The sequence below is a fragment of the Mus musculus genome, chromosome 16 (genome assembly GCF_000001635.26).
Source record: "Mus musculus strain C57BL/6J chromosome 16, GRCm38.p6 C57BL/6J".
Taxonomy (NCBI): domain Eukaryota; kingdom Metazoa; phylum Chordata; class Mammalia; order Rodentia; family Muridae; genus Mus; species Mus musculus.
In genome coordinates, this window is record NC_000082.6 from 62,774,126 (window position 1) to 62,787,759 (window position 13,634).

General features: G+C 42.5%; 1 protein-coding gene across 3 annotated transcripts in view; it reads right to left on the reverse strand.

Annotated features, from left to right (window-relative positions):
- Nsun3 (NOL1/NOP2/Sun domain family member 3) overlaps window positions 1-12,759 on the reverse strand; it is a 54,441-nt gene extending 41,682 nt beyond the window's left edge. The window contains exons 1-3 of one of the 3 annotated variants that reach the window (XM_006521671.4): window positions 12,546-12,709; window positions 11,663-11,772; window positions 2,163-2,258 (exon numbers count right to left, since the gene is read on the reverse strand). In XM_006521671.4, coding sequence (XP_006521734.1) covers window positions 2,163-2,258; window positions 11,663-11,772; window positions 12,546-12,557 — 218 coding nt within the window. In that variant the 5' untranslated portion in view covers window positions 12,558-12,709. Of the gene's footprint in view, window positions 1-2,043; window positions 2,507-11,662; window positions 11,773-12,545 lie in introns of all 3 variants that reach the window. The other 2 variants (NM_178925.3, XM_011245798.3) reach the window with 2 other exon arrangements.
- Between the last annotated feature and the right edge of the window lie 875 nt (window positions 12,760-13,634).

Sequence of the window (13,634 nt, forward strand, 5' to 3'; positions counted from 1 at the left end):
TATCTCCCTAAACCTAGAGCAATATTTAAGAATCCAGATACTGAGATGTCAATGGTCACGTCAGATTCAAAACAGCCAAATTCACCTAGAAGTACTTTGTGACCAAGTATTGAAAAGTTAAATGAAGACACAATACTAAAATACCTTCAGACATGAAGGAGTAGCTTAAAGGCCAAACATGAGTAAAAATTCTAATATTTCCTGCTACCAAATGTCAATCAGATGTCTAAACTGTACCCCTGGCAGTAAGAGAATTTCACTCTAGAAGGGTTACAGCCCTTGTGGAGAATTTTGGCCTTGCCACTCTATTAAGCTGCATTGTTCCTGGTTAGCAGTTCATGGTTTACATTAGAATCACAATTGTTTGCTCTTTTTCAGAAAAACTAACTTATTGCAATAACTGCTTTTTTTAAAGGTTTATTTCCTTTTATGTATGTGAGTACTCTATTTGCATGTACACCTGAATGCCAGAAGAGGATATTATATCACATAATAGATGGTTGGGAACCACCATGTGGTTGCTGGGAACTGAACTCAGACCTCTGGAAGAGCAGCCAGTACCCTTAACTGGTGAGACACCTCCCCAGCCCTACAAAAGCTGTTTTAATTTAAAAGAAGAAAAAAGAATAAGAAAAAGAAAGAGGAGAATGAGAAGAAAAACAATTAGGGGAGGAGGAGGAGGAGGAAGAAGAGGAGGAAGAAAGGTAGTGTATCACTACAGTACAGGGGAAGGCAGCTGGGTCACCAGATAGACAAGTAGACTAATTCTTCAATCATTTAAAACCCTTTCATCAATCAAAGACACAACCTTTTTGCCTAGAATAATTTCCAGTGTGGATTTTTAAAAAAATGCTGTATAAACTGCATACTTAATATCGCCATCATTTTAAATTTTGCTTTTCTATATGCAGCAACTAGCATTGCTTCTGCATTCCACATGTGAATACCATGGCTAACTTAATTTGGGCTTTAAACACCAGCATGAAGACACCAGTGCCTTGTAGGAAACTTTTATCATTAGTCCCACTGAGATGAAAAGCGCCTTCATTTGGAACACCTCTGGTAGTTCTCTGCCCTTGGTGCAAGACTCTCCCCCGTTCAAAGTCTACAATATTATTTATTAGTTTACCTTTGTGTTTCAGAGCCAACCACCATCCTCACTACAGATGTGCAAAGTATCTATAACTTACGAATCAAGTGATATCACATTAAAACCCCACTTGGCAAAATGTCAATAGATTCAGGTACTTCTCTTCCATCTTTTACGATATTCAACATTCTATACCTAAAATGAATAAGCTTGTAGGAGTTACTATATGAGCATCATCAAGGAACATATAAAGAGTGGGCACAAAACAAATACTCCTTAAATTGTTCCAAAAATAATAATGTAACCTTACTAAAATCTAAACTTACTACTTATTTTTATTTCTTATGTCAAATACAGAAAACTTCAGTGTCAAAGTCATATATGACATGTAAAACATATTAGGTGTTTAGTTGGATTTTCTTATCCTAAATATCAATATCTCTACCACAGCCAAATAGATCTGTAAACCTCTAAAAATGAGAGCATAAAATACTTCATCTAGCACCTTTGTTGTGATTATGTGCTCTAGGGACATTACCTTAGGATTCTGAAAAATGTCAAATTAATTCCACCCCTTACTGCTCTTTCAAATGAGAATATTAAAAAAATTGAAACTGTACGTATTGCATAGTCTAAGGAATAACACAATGAAACAGTTGTAAGTGGATTTCTGTGTGTTTTACAGAGAGCTACGACAACAACACGCAGACAAACCTCTCAAGTCTAAGGAGCTCAGGGGCAGAACACTCAGCTTGAGAGAGGCCCTAGTGCCATCCACAGTGAAGCTATGCACAAAAGGCAGACGACAATCTCAAAACCCTTCTCAATTAGCCTAGGAGCACTCACTCATTCCCCGGGAGATGTGTGTTCCCAGAATGGAGTTCCGCGACAGACAGTGCTCTTTCCCACCCCTCCTCAGCTGTGTTTGCACATCCCGACTCGTGGTGTCCTACCTCAGCCTCAGGATTCCTCACCCTGCACCCTCATTCTCACAGCTCTCCTCATCTGTGTTCCAGGCCGTGGAAAGACGGAGGCGGGAAACAGTGCGGGGTGCACACAGAGCAGACAGTACCTGGATAAGCACATTGCAGCAGAGCTACGGATTTGCCTCCAGGAGCAGCACACAAGTCCAGGACTGCCTCCCCGTCTCTCAGTTCCAGAGCCAGTACTGGGAGAAGAGAAGCAGCATTAAGGAGGTAGTACTTTTTCAAGCTTCCAGTCTGATGTCTTTCTGAAGGCATTCGGTCTGGGGTTCGGCTGAGGTAACACTTCATTGATTTAGGATAATGTGGTAAAGCCCCTTGAAGGACTGTGTGATAGCCCCTCAGATGCAAGGCCTTTTCCAGTTCAAAGGGATAATTGAATCGGTTGAAGAGGATGGCATATTGCCATAGTGATGGAGATATCAGAACATCCCTGTGACAGAAAATGAGCAATAAATGAGTATTCATATCATGAACTAGTACATTTTAAAGATGAATAGGGTAAATGTGCTCAGAGGTTTACACTCCATTTACCTGTGATTTTCCACACAGGATCTGTCCAGGTAAATCTGGACTGCCAGTGTGACTGGGCTGAGAAACAACTGCATCGGTACTGCAGACCTCTGGCTGTTTCTCTGAGATGACTAGTTTCTGAGGCTTTTGCCTAATCAATAGATTAATCCCTGCTGGGTTCATACACTGTACCATAAGTGCGAATGATGAAAAGTCAGAAATGGGCCTGGTTGGGAAGTAGTAATCACTAGGGCTGTGTCCTGGGAATGTAAATTTTGCCTCAGCCCCTCCCATTTCCCTTTCTATCCCCAGACCTTGACAATGTGAGTGACTTTGTTCCACTAAGTTGTCCCTGCTCATCATGAACTGTCACTTCTGAATCTATGAGCAAAGAAAATCCATCACTTTATATCATTTTCATAACTAACCCTGTCACAGCAAGACAAAAATCTGATTAATTCAGGACTGGTCTTCCTGACTTTTCCTTTTGCCTCATAAGGCTGGGATGTTGCTCACCCTGACTTTATTTAAAAATATGGCTTTATTCTTCTTAGCTTATTGTAAAACTACTTTCAATTAATGTATTAGGACTGCAAAGAGGCTGGGAAGAAGGTAGAGGGTGAGAACTTGCTTTACAAACATGAGGCTACCCAGCAGCCAGGTACAAAGTCAGGGGAGGCTATGTGTCCCTTAACCCCAACACTGAGGGGACAGGGAGGTGAGCATCCTGTCACTTAATAGCAAGCTTCCAGTTCAATGAGAGAGCCAGATAACTGAAGGTCTGTTCTAATCTCAGCATCTGTGTACACAGACACACACATCTGTACAAGCATGTGCAACCACATACTCACATACATGTACCAGAAAAGATATCTCACACATAGACACACACACACACATGCATGCACGCACAATGTTCTGAATGCCTCACTTACTTTAGTTTCCAGACCACTGAAGTCTTGTCCTTCAAAAGCAACATACCTCGACTCTACATAGCTTTGTATCTGCCAGAAAGTATTTTTGTTGGGGATGGAGTGATGGCTCTGTAACGGTTTACAAGAGCCTCTTGGAGAGGACACACAAGTTTCAGCACCCACATGACACACACAGCTGTCCATTCAAAAAGTGAATCCAATGTCCCTTGTGGGCCCCTATGCAGGCTCCAATTTAATTAATAATAATAATAAATCTTTCAAAAGACAAAATCCAGAAAAAGTGTTTCTCGTGTGTCAGTACTTGCACAAAGAAGGGTTTTCCTTAGTTATGAACTTTAAGGCCAAGGATTCGTTATGGTAGAGGAGAAAGTACTATCACAAGAATGATGTTTGAAGCGATGAGCACTAAGCTCTGCTCCAACAACTGGGGTTTGCAAAGTTAACTTTGGGGACCTCTGCAGTAGTAGACTCTGAGCTGACAAGCGGCTCAGATGGGAAGGTGCAAGGATGACTTCTCCATTGCTGTAGACTAAAGGTGCAGGTTCGCCCTGGCAGCTCACATTCCTGCTTTTGCTTTCCATCCAACAATTAGCTCTCCTGACAATCACACGCTCACATCAACTGACAGATGATGCAGCAGGAAACATTTAACTTATTTACTAGCTGACCTTTCCTGCTGAGGTTTTTGGGAGCCTCATTAACCATAGTCAATTAAATAAATTCCAGCTGCTACTCCCCCTGAAGTTGCTTATGTGAGAAATGGCTGGATTGAAATGTAACACCTGTGACTCGTGCATGCCACGTGAATTTCAATTACTCCCGTACCGTGGCGCGCTTTCCCTTCCGTTGCCTCTTGCTTACTACTGCGCACCATACATCTATTTCATTTCCTTTGCCACTGGCTACTGCCTGGCGTGAGTGCTTCAGTAGGATAGTGCCTGAAATTTTTGGTTTCTTTGAAAGTAAACTGGTGACTTACTTATATGTGTGTGAATATATCTGTGCGTGTGTAAAAGTGTAGGTGCATATATTCTTCATTGCCTCTGCGCAGGCCAGAGGACAAGTTCTAGGAGTCAGTACTCACTCATGTGCCACCTTACTAGAGGCACAATCTCTCGTTGGTCTGTGCAGCTGCACTTAGTACCCATGAGTCAGCTCTCGTTTCCCAGCTCTTCTGCCTGCATCTTGCTCTACACTACTGAGACTGCAGATGTGCGCCATTAGCATTCAGTGGATCTGAGCTGAGGGCAGGCCTGACTAACAAGCATTTGGACCCACTGAGTTATCTACCCGACCCCCAACGAGAAGTTCTGGTTTCTAACTATTTCCAGGTGGTGCAATGACCTCTTCTCTAGGACCACACTTTGGAAATTACAGCTTTAATTTAACATAGACCTCAAACTGAAATTGAGGAAGTCGTTATAAATTTTCTGAATGCCCCAAACTAGATGGCATTTTGCTCAGTGTTGACAGATACGTGCAACAGCCTGGATTAGCTCAGTTTAAATCAACTGATCAGATCATCTCTTAACAAACAAGGGATACTTCTCAAAAGTTTGGATTTGGGCACAGTATTTCATTTCTTCAGAACTCACAAAGATATTCTTGAATTTTTATTACAAGGAAGTCTTAGGAATCGATTGATCAAGTAAAAAGAATTTGTAAACTAGGGGTCATGGCACATACATCTAATCCCAAAGTCAAGAGGCTGAGGCAGAAGGCCAACCTGGGCTACATATTGAGTTCCAGATCAGACTGGGCTAGAGTGAGGAATCTCCTCAAAATCAGGGGAGATACTGTGGGGAAGTGGGAGGAGCTGAAGGAGGAGAGGCTACAGTCTGACATACGGTAGTATGAGAGCAAAATAAATACAAAGAAGGAAGAGCAGCGTGTCCATAGAAAGCAAGCGCAGGAAGTACTGGATTAAAAGCATTAAACTTGGGGAATTCACACCTTTCCAACCCCAAGCCCTGTGTTCTCATTCATTAAGGTTTTCTTTGCGCTCTCTTAGTAATGTTAGGAATCTTGTTTCCTTTGAAGATTTAAGCAGACTGGCAGTGTAGGACCATCCCTGGCTTCTGCCTGTTATCTAACATGCTCACTGATGAGAACATAGAAAAGAAGTTCCAGGACAAAGGCGGCGGCAGCAGCACATGCATGCGACGAGGAGAAGCTGGCAGTGATGCTGGCTCTTGCTGGATGATGTGGCTACATGGTGACAGTTAAAATTGTGTACGAAGCTGTTCACAGACTTAAAAGATGACAGAGCCTGATCAGACCTGAAAATAGGCACTGTGGTGGTGACACAGAAATCTTCAGAAACTATTCTCCTCTGTCTATGAACTAAACAAAATAAACTCTCATTAAAACAAGTGAACTCCGGGTCCCTCGTGGTCTACACCTAGACCTATTGAACTGTTTGAATTCCCTTGAAAAGCACTCTTTTGAAACAGAATATCATAAGGTCCAGACTAACTTTTTTTTAAAAGACTTATTTATTTATTATATGTAAGTATATTGTAGCTGTCTTCACACACATCAGAAGAGGGCAACAGATCCCATTACAGATGGTTGTGAGCCACCATGTGGTTGCTGGGATTTGAACTCAGGACCTCTAGAAGAGCAATCAGTACTCTTAACCACTGAGCCATCTCTCCAGCCCCCTCCAGACTAAGTCTTGCTTCAACTTTCTGAGAGCCTAACATGAACGGTTGCCCCGAAACCCTGCTCCTACAGCAGTAAGAGTACACAAGGGACAGGGCTGGAGCATCTCTACCCTAGTACACAGAGGCAGGCCTATTGTTCAACAATAGGAAAGGCTTGCCACACAGGAACAGCTACAAGTGGACGAGCTCAATGGAGCACTGCTAGGAGCTGCTGAGACTTGTGCATCTGTGCCCAGGAAAGTCCTGCTATATGTCAATAAAGAACTCTTAGCTCCCCTGGGCACGTAAGTACTGGAGCGACTTGACACTCATCATTGCCCACTTAATACTCATGTATTAATACTTCTTCAATATATTTTTATGCCTGGGGACCATTTTTTTCAGCATTTTTATTCCTCATTGTATTCATGATTGCCTGACATGCACACTCATATATGCACTCCATGTGTACTATTATGCTTGCTCTCCCTGTGTTCTTCCATCTCTATGTGTAAAAATGGTAAATTCTACATTCCATTGTCAATAATCTTAGGACATTTTATTCTTAGGAATCTTTAAATCTTAGGAATTTGGATTTTGCTATGTATTAAGATAAGATAAGATTTGATAGGAAACTAGGATCTTAAGGAACAAAGCTTTTGCTTCCACAGATCTGTACACAATTACTCTTTGCTACAATGACTCGGGTTTCCAAATCAATTTTATGCCTATGTTGGACTTTTATAAAGCAGAGAAAATTAGCACTTAAGCTAATTTAAACTCAATATTTTTTGTTAAATTCAATATGTTTCCCACCTTGAGCTCTTCTGAGTTATGTCTCTAACATCTCCCAAACAGTTACTGATTTAAACTGGATTACTGAGTTGTCAACCGCAGCTCTCTGGCTGTGTGGAAATGCAGCACTGGGAAAGCTCTCAGCTGTCAAACAACTTTCCATTTAGTTTCTAAGCCTTGACACTGATATCCCTTATCCTGGGCATCTTTGCATTTTAACATTCTAGAGAAATATTTTAGAAATGGCCCAAGAGATTAAGAGTATCTGCTGTTCTTCCAGAGGACCCAGGGTTGGTTCCCAGCATCCACATGGTGGCTCACAACCACCTGCAATTACAGTTCCAGGGATCTGACGGTCCTTCTTCTGAGCTCAGTAGGCACGAAGCACTCAAATGGTGCACATAATCACAGACGCATGCAGTATTCATACAGGTGAAACAAATTAAATACATCTATATAGAAGTCAAAAACGGTGCATTGTGCAGCTGTGTCGTGTGTTTTGTTGCAGTTTTGTTTCTTTCTGGTCACAGGAGAACCAGAGAAAGGCAAGTTGGGAAAGGAGCACTTAGGGAGCTGCGTGCGCACTCTCCTGAAAGGGCCCAGACTCTTGGGACTTGCTGTGACAGCGTGTCCTTATGAAAGTTTTTGTGACTCGCATTTCTTATTCTTACAACATGTCAAGTCACTCCTGTCCCCCTGCTAAGCTTCATTCATTCTCTAACTAAGTACCATGCTTTAGCCATATGCTATTACCTATTTACAGTATAACTTTCATATAGCTACATTTTATATAAAGTGACATTAAAGTATAGTAAGCTAAACCTGTACACAGGAACGACTGACCTTTGAGAAAGTCAGTGACGTCACACGACCAGCAGTCATTACGTCGGCTTGCCTGTCATATGGGGTCCATAACAGTAGCAATAACTAGTATTTGCTGGAGCTTCTGATAATGCGAAGAAATGAGTTTTATGATTTCATACCTATTCCTCTTACTCTATTTCTGGTGTCCATGATGAAACCTAGAGTCTCACAGATGCCAACTATGCACTCCATACTAAGTTATATCTTAAACTCTGTAATTACTATTTTAATAAGTCTAGCACTTAAAACATGAAGATGTTGAAAATTGACATATTGGACATATTTGGTAATGCAATCTTTATTTAGCTCTCCTGTGACACTCTCTTTCTCCTGCTATTCTGTACAAACCTTCGTCTTTGGTGATGACGCTAAGCTGACAGTAGCTATGACTGAATTTCCAGGGTTGAAGAATTAACAATCCTTTTACTAATGTCCTCCCCGCCCACTAGAGGGAGTTCACAGGACCACTTTGAGGATTGGTCGCAGAAACATAGGACTCATGGAAACGCTAAAGTTGTTTCAAAGGCATTTCCTCTTTTTTCCTTCAGAGATTTTAACAAGGGGCTGCTTCTTACCTTTTCCTGGCAATGCTTCACAGGGGTTGTTGCCTCAGACCATTGGGAAATACAGATATTTATATTACCATTCATAACAGTAGCAAAACTACAGTTATGAAATCGCAACAAAAATAACTTTATGGTTAGGGGGTCATTACAACATGAGAAACTGCATTAGGAAGCTCACAGCATTCGGAAGGGTGAGAACCATGGGTGTATTTATGGAAATTTATATTCTCTTCTGAAATAACTATGTGGAATGTATACTATTTTGCTTGTTTTACAGATCAGGACAGTGTGGTAGAGATTTTCATAACTTATCTAGGTTATATGCTATATGCTGAGAGATTTGAACCCACACTCTTCTAGCAAAGGAGGGAGCAGAATATCTAGTACCTAAGGCACAAAGGATCCTCTTCACCCCTAAGACGCTTGGTTCAGGTGAAACACTGCATGTCGTGACGCTCTCTTAGAAAGGCAGAGCATGGAAGGTAGCCTAGGGTGGACAGCGCAACACAGTGAAGCCTGGAAGCACTGAGGAGCAGCAGAGCAGAGTGATGACGAAGCATCCACAAGCCCCCTCCAGATACAGGATAGGTACTCACTCACAAGCTGTTTGACCTCTGTGAGTGGAAATTACCATACCTCACTAGGATGCACAGAGGGCTGGTGTTGGTTTTAAAATAATCAATCACCACAAACGCAATGCCACGAAGGGAGGGAACACAGTGACCTGACAGTGAGGAAGCAGAGTTTTCAACAATGGGAGGTGACGTTGCTGACCAATGATGCTCACAAAACCTAGGCACCCAGCTCTCTTTGGGAATTCTGTCAGAGACTCAACTGACTGTCCATCCATACCAGTCAACTTTAATTAGACACCAACTCTTCTGCAGGTTGTTTCCTAATTTGTGGTCTACAGCTCCCTTGTTATACTAGCAGGGTTAGCACAAACCTCCAGGTAAATAAATGTCTGACTCTTATCAGGACATTATCAGTACATTTCAAGGACTCAGAGACCACCTCTAAGGAGGTAAGAGAAAACCTCAGACCTACTTCCCAGTAAAGTTTCTTTATTACGAAGACAGAGTAGAGTAAGGAAAGAGACTCAGTGATGCCTCCAGAGGAGAGAACCCAAGTCCATCCTGAAAGCAGCATGGGTTTAGAAGACAATAACATGCACTCAAGTGTACTGAAGGGGAGAACTAAGAGGAATGGCTCGAAAACAGAAAACAATGGCCTCGGTCTGGAAAGGAACTGCATAGTGTAAGATGACAGTTCTGCTACAGACTTCCCTGAAGGGGACGAGCTGGATGTAAGGACAAAGAAAGCTCAGTGATAGAACTTGAAAGCAAACCTCCCCACTGCTACAGAGACCTGAGAAAGAGCAGTTCTTTCTTTCCCAGACGAGGAGGGAGGAGACTGCTGACAGTAAAAGTGCTTAAATGAAGTGTAGCATTACGTTTGCAAACAGTTATAAAACAAACGTATAATTCCGTCCTTACTTCCCTAGGCCACCTTCCAGGGTCTGCCTTTCTAAGAAAGCTTTTATTTTGCCTATGGCAAATTTAGTACATGTTTATGCAAAACTTAAATTACCATGAAATTCTACCAAGAAGGTAGATAGAGCAGAAGGCACAGCTAATTACATGGCTTTGAGGTTCACTGCTCATTTTGTTCAGGGTCAAATCGTAATTTATAAGTCTTTCTGGGTATACGAAGTAGAAAATCAAGTCATTGCAGGTTATGAATAGCCAGGTTACTAAAAAGCCTTCAGACAAAATACTTCTTGCAAATCTTTTGTTTTAAATCATCCAAGTATGCTAATTATATCCTACGTATGAGGCACAGTGCTGTCAATAGTGGGAGATCAATCAGGACTCAGGCAGACTGGGCAAAAGCTCCAACTCTACTAAGCAGCTAAATGAATTTAGGTAAATGACTTTAACTCTACACTATAGCCTCAGAAGAAAAATAAAGTACTTAAGTAGGTATTATTTGAACACAATACCTACCTACAAATGCAAAGTGTGTGGTTCTTTAGATAGTCTATATGAATGAATACCTTCGCATACTAAAATCCTTAGGAATTCATTATATACACTATTATTCACATTTTGATAGAAAACTCATAAAATGTAGCATTGTTGAAATAACAGCTGCCTTTTCATTTTATAAGTTTCCTAAATATCTTAATGTCCTAAAATCATTTTTGACCCACTTCACAGCTTATCTTTATTCTTTGTTCCAAATTATGCTTAAAGTTGTTCTCTGAAAAGACATACCTACTGAGTTCATCTCAGAAGAGATGGTATAAAACAATCATCGGAGACATTACTTTCTGAGCTAACTTTCAGACTATCCAGTCATACCGCTTTTTCATCTCTGCTGTGCAAAACAGATTGGCAACTTTCCCTCAGCCCTGAATGTCTGGTTCCTTTTGTCAAGTTAATTCCAAAGTCACCAGTGGCTGTCACTGGTACCCACACACTGAAATAAATCAAATGCCCTATTATTGATGCATGTTTCTGGAATGGTACGGTGCCCCTCCCATTGACTTCTCCCATGAATAGACTGCATGTAAACTAGAGAGGAGGACTATACTGTTCTTTGTATTCCAGGGGGTATCTTATATACCAATCAGGCATTCCATACAAATCCCCATTCACTACCATTCCGATCAACAGCTCAGACTCATCAAAACACAAATCATATTTGTCACTTTTTTTAAAGAAGTCATGGAGTTTATTGCAGAGATATGGAGTACGGCTGAACACAGAGGTCAGAGGACAACCTACAGTCTAGTCCCCGCTCTGGGAATGCCAACTGCCTTCCCTCCCCGCCAGTTCCACCATGGCCACTTGGCCATGTTCATGCATGCTAGGCTTATTTAGATTGGTCTGTCCATGTGCACATGTGCTCCACATACAGATGGCATGGTGACAATAATTGCCAAATAAAGCCTGACTTTAGCTAAGATAGAGGAACACTGACTTTAAGGACTTGGTATTACCTGAATTTCATTAAGTTAAATTTCTTCCAAGTTAGGATTTTTATTACAGCGTTGTTTTAAAATGTGGTGCCTCCCCATTTTACAGATAAAAGCCAAGTGCTTGAGAGGGCATTACTATCTGCCCCACATTTCTACATGCCAGGTGATTCCTTCACACATAAAATGTACAGTCACCTCCTCCCTCCTGGACTGTGCCACTCTCAAGGAGGTATTTGCTACATACTTCCCTTTCCTCTCACAAAATATCAAGAGACGAACCATACTGACCTTACTGTACTCCAGGAATCCCCAAGTTCTTTCGAATACTGTTTGTCAAACTGATCCAACACAACTCTGCATAGCTGTTTGGCAAGCTTCCCCTCTGATTTTGCTTTCAGCTATGATGATAAGAAAAAGGTGCTGACAACACACTGTGATATCACATATTTATTGAAAGTTGACAGTGACATTAAATTTTCTTTATATCTCTACTTATTCGTGGAGACTTCCATACCTGTCTACAACATACTTTAATAAACACGTCTCCACACCACTCCAACTCCACCCAGACTCCCACTGTGTGTTCCCCTTCCAACTTCATGTCCTTTTAAAAAATCCACTCGGGAACAATTAGTGCTGTCGTTATGCACATGGGGGTGTGGAGCCATACCCCAAAGACAACTCTCTCCCGGCCTCAAGCCAGCTACTGCCAATAATAGCTAGTCAGGAGTGGGGCTTCCTGATTTTTAAAATGTCAGTTCCTGCCGTTGGATCAACTCCTTACTTGTAACAAAATTATTTCATGGTTTTTCTCGAAGTGGTAATTACCAAGTGTTAGAGGTGAATCTATGCTAAAAAAAAAAAAAATTCAGAAGCCATAAAAGTTTTGTTGTTGTTGTTTGTCTTTTAAAGTAAGACTGTAAAGAAAAAAGTATTCCAAAGTTTATTTACGGAAATAAGCATCGCCCCAACTTTCTGGCTCTCCCCTCATCACCGGGGTGCACCCAGGGCTGAGAAAGCTCGCAGTGACAATGTCGCCGGCCCGCGGGACAGCAGCAGCACCAGGAACACACTCAGCACGGTTCCGGGCTGTGGGCAGTGCGGGTCCCATCCCAGTCCACCCTGCCTCTCGGTGGCTTCAGCCCGGGGCGCTCGACCGCCAGAGCCTCACCCGAGTCAGCATGGTCCCCGCCTGAGCTCGCCAACTACGGGTCTCCGCTAGAGTTCGCGCGGGGTAACACGAAGAAACGCCATACTTCCGGGTCCTGCGAGGAGGTCACAGATGGGCTGGCTCGCAGTTCCTGTTTCCGGTCTCGCGAGATTGTAGACAAAAATCTCGCGGGAGACTCAGGTCCTGCAAGAGGCGGAGCCAAAGCTCTCTGGGGACTCCGGAGCTGCTGGGGTGCGAACCCCGAGCGAAGGGTGGAGTGTGGGTGCTGGTTTACAGAGTCACCCTTCCTGTCTCTGTTCATGGGGTCGAGAGAAGACCTGTATCAGTGTTTTAGATGCACAGGCATTGCTGGTTTACAAAACCGAACCCCGCGATGAGAAAAGCGGTAGAAAGATTAAATCGCGCCTCTCCTTACATTTGCCCGAGTCACTCTATCTTCAAACTGGGAAGTGATAAATGTTACACCGGAAGTACCGACTGCCCCCACTGAGACTGCGGGCATGTGCTGAGGGCTGGCCGTTAGCATGCTCTGTAGCCAGCTCGACAGGGATGCAGATATTTCCAGACATGCTCAGGTCTCCATCTATCAGCCTCTGAAAGAATGGACCCAAAGTATCAGGCTGAGAGAAGGAAAGAGGGGACAGCCATAGGGAAACTTGTCTTCTGGAAAGAGCTTTCCAACAGCTCTAAAATGTCAGAGCGTCTTCTAACAGGGTGAGATTGAACCCGGATGACAATGGCCAAAGACACGGGCGGAGGTTGGGTACGGGGTTCCACTGGATGTCTTTGTTCCTCTTCCCAATGTGGTCACCTTGAATAAACGGCCTTTTTCTGCTTTCCAGTTTCAATTTTGTTTTTTAAATAGGCTGATTTATTATAGGTGGCTGGACTTTGATATAAGAACTGTCACATCATTGGTACTTGAATAATACCTGTTTTCACCAAGCACTAAGACCACACTCCCAAGGACCAGGAAGGACTCACCAAGGCCCTGGCCTACTTCAAGCATCAGTGTTGACATTGTTAGGAATAACCACTCATTAGCATTTGCCTTGTTCTCTGGTAACAAACCAGAAATGTCTCAGAGAT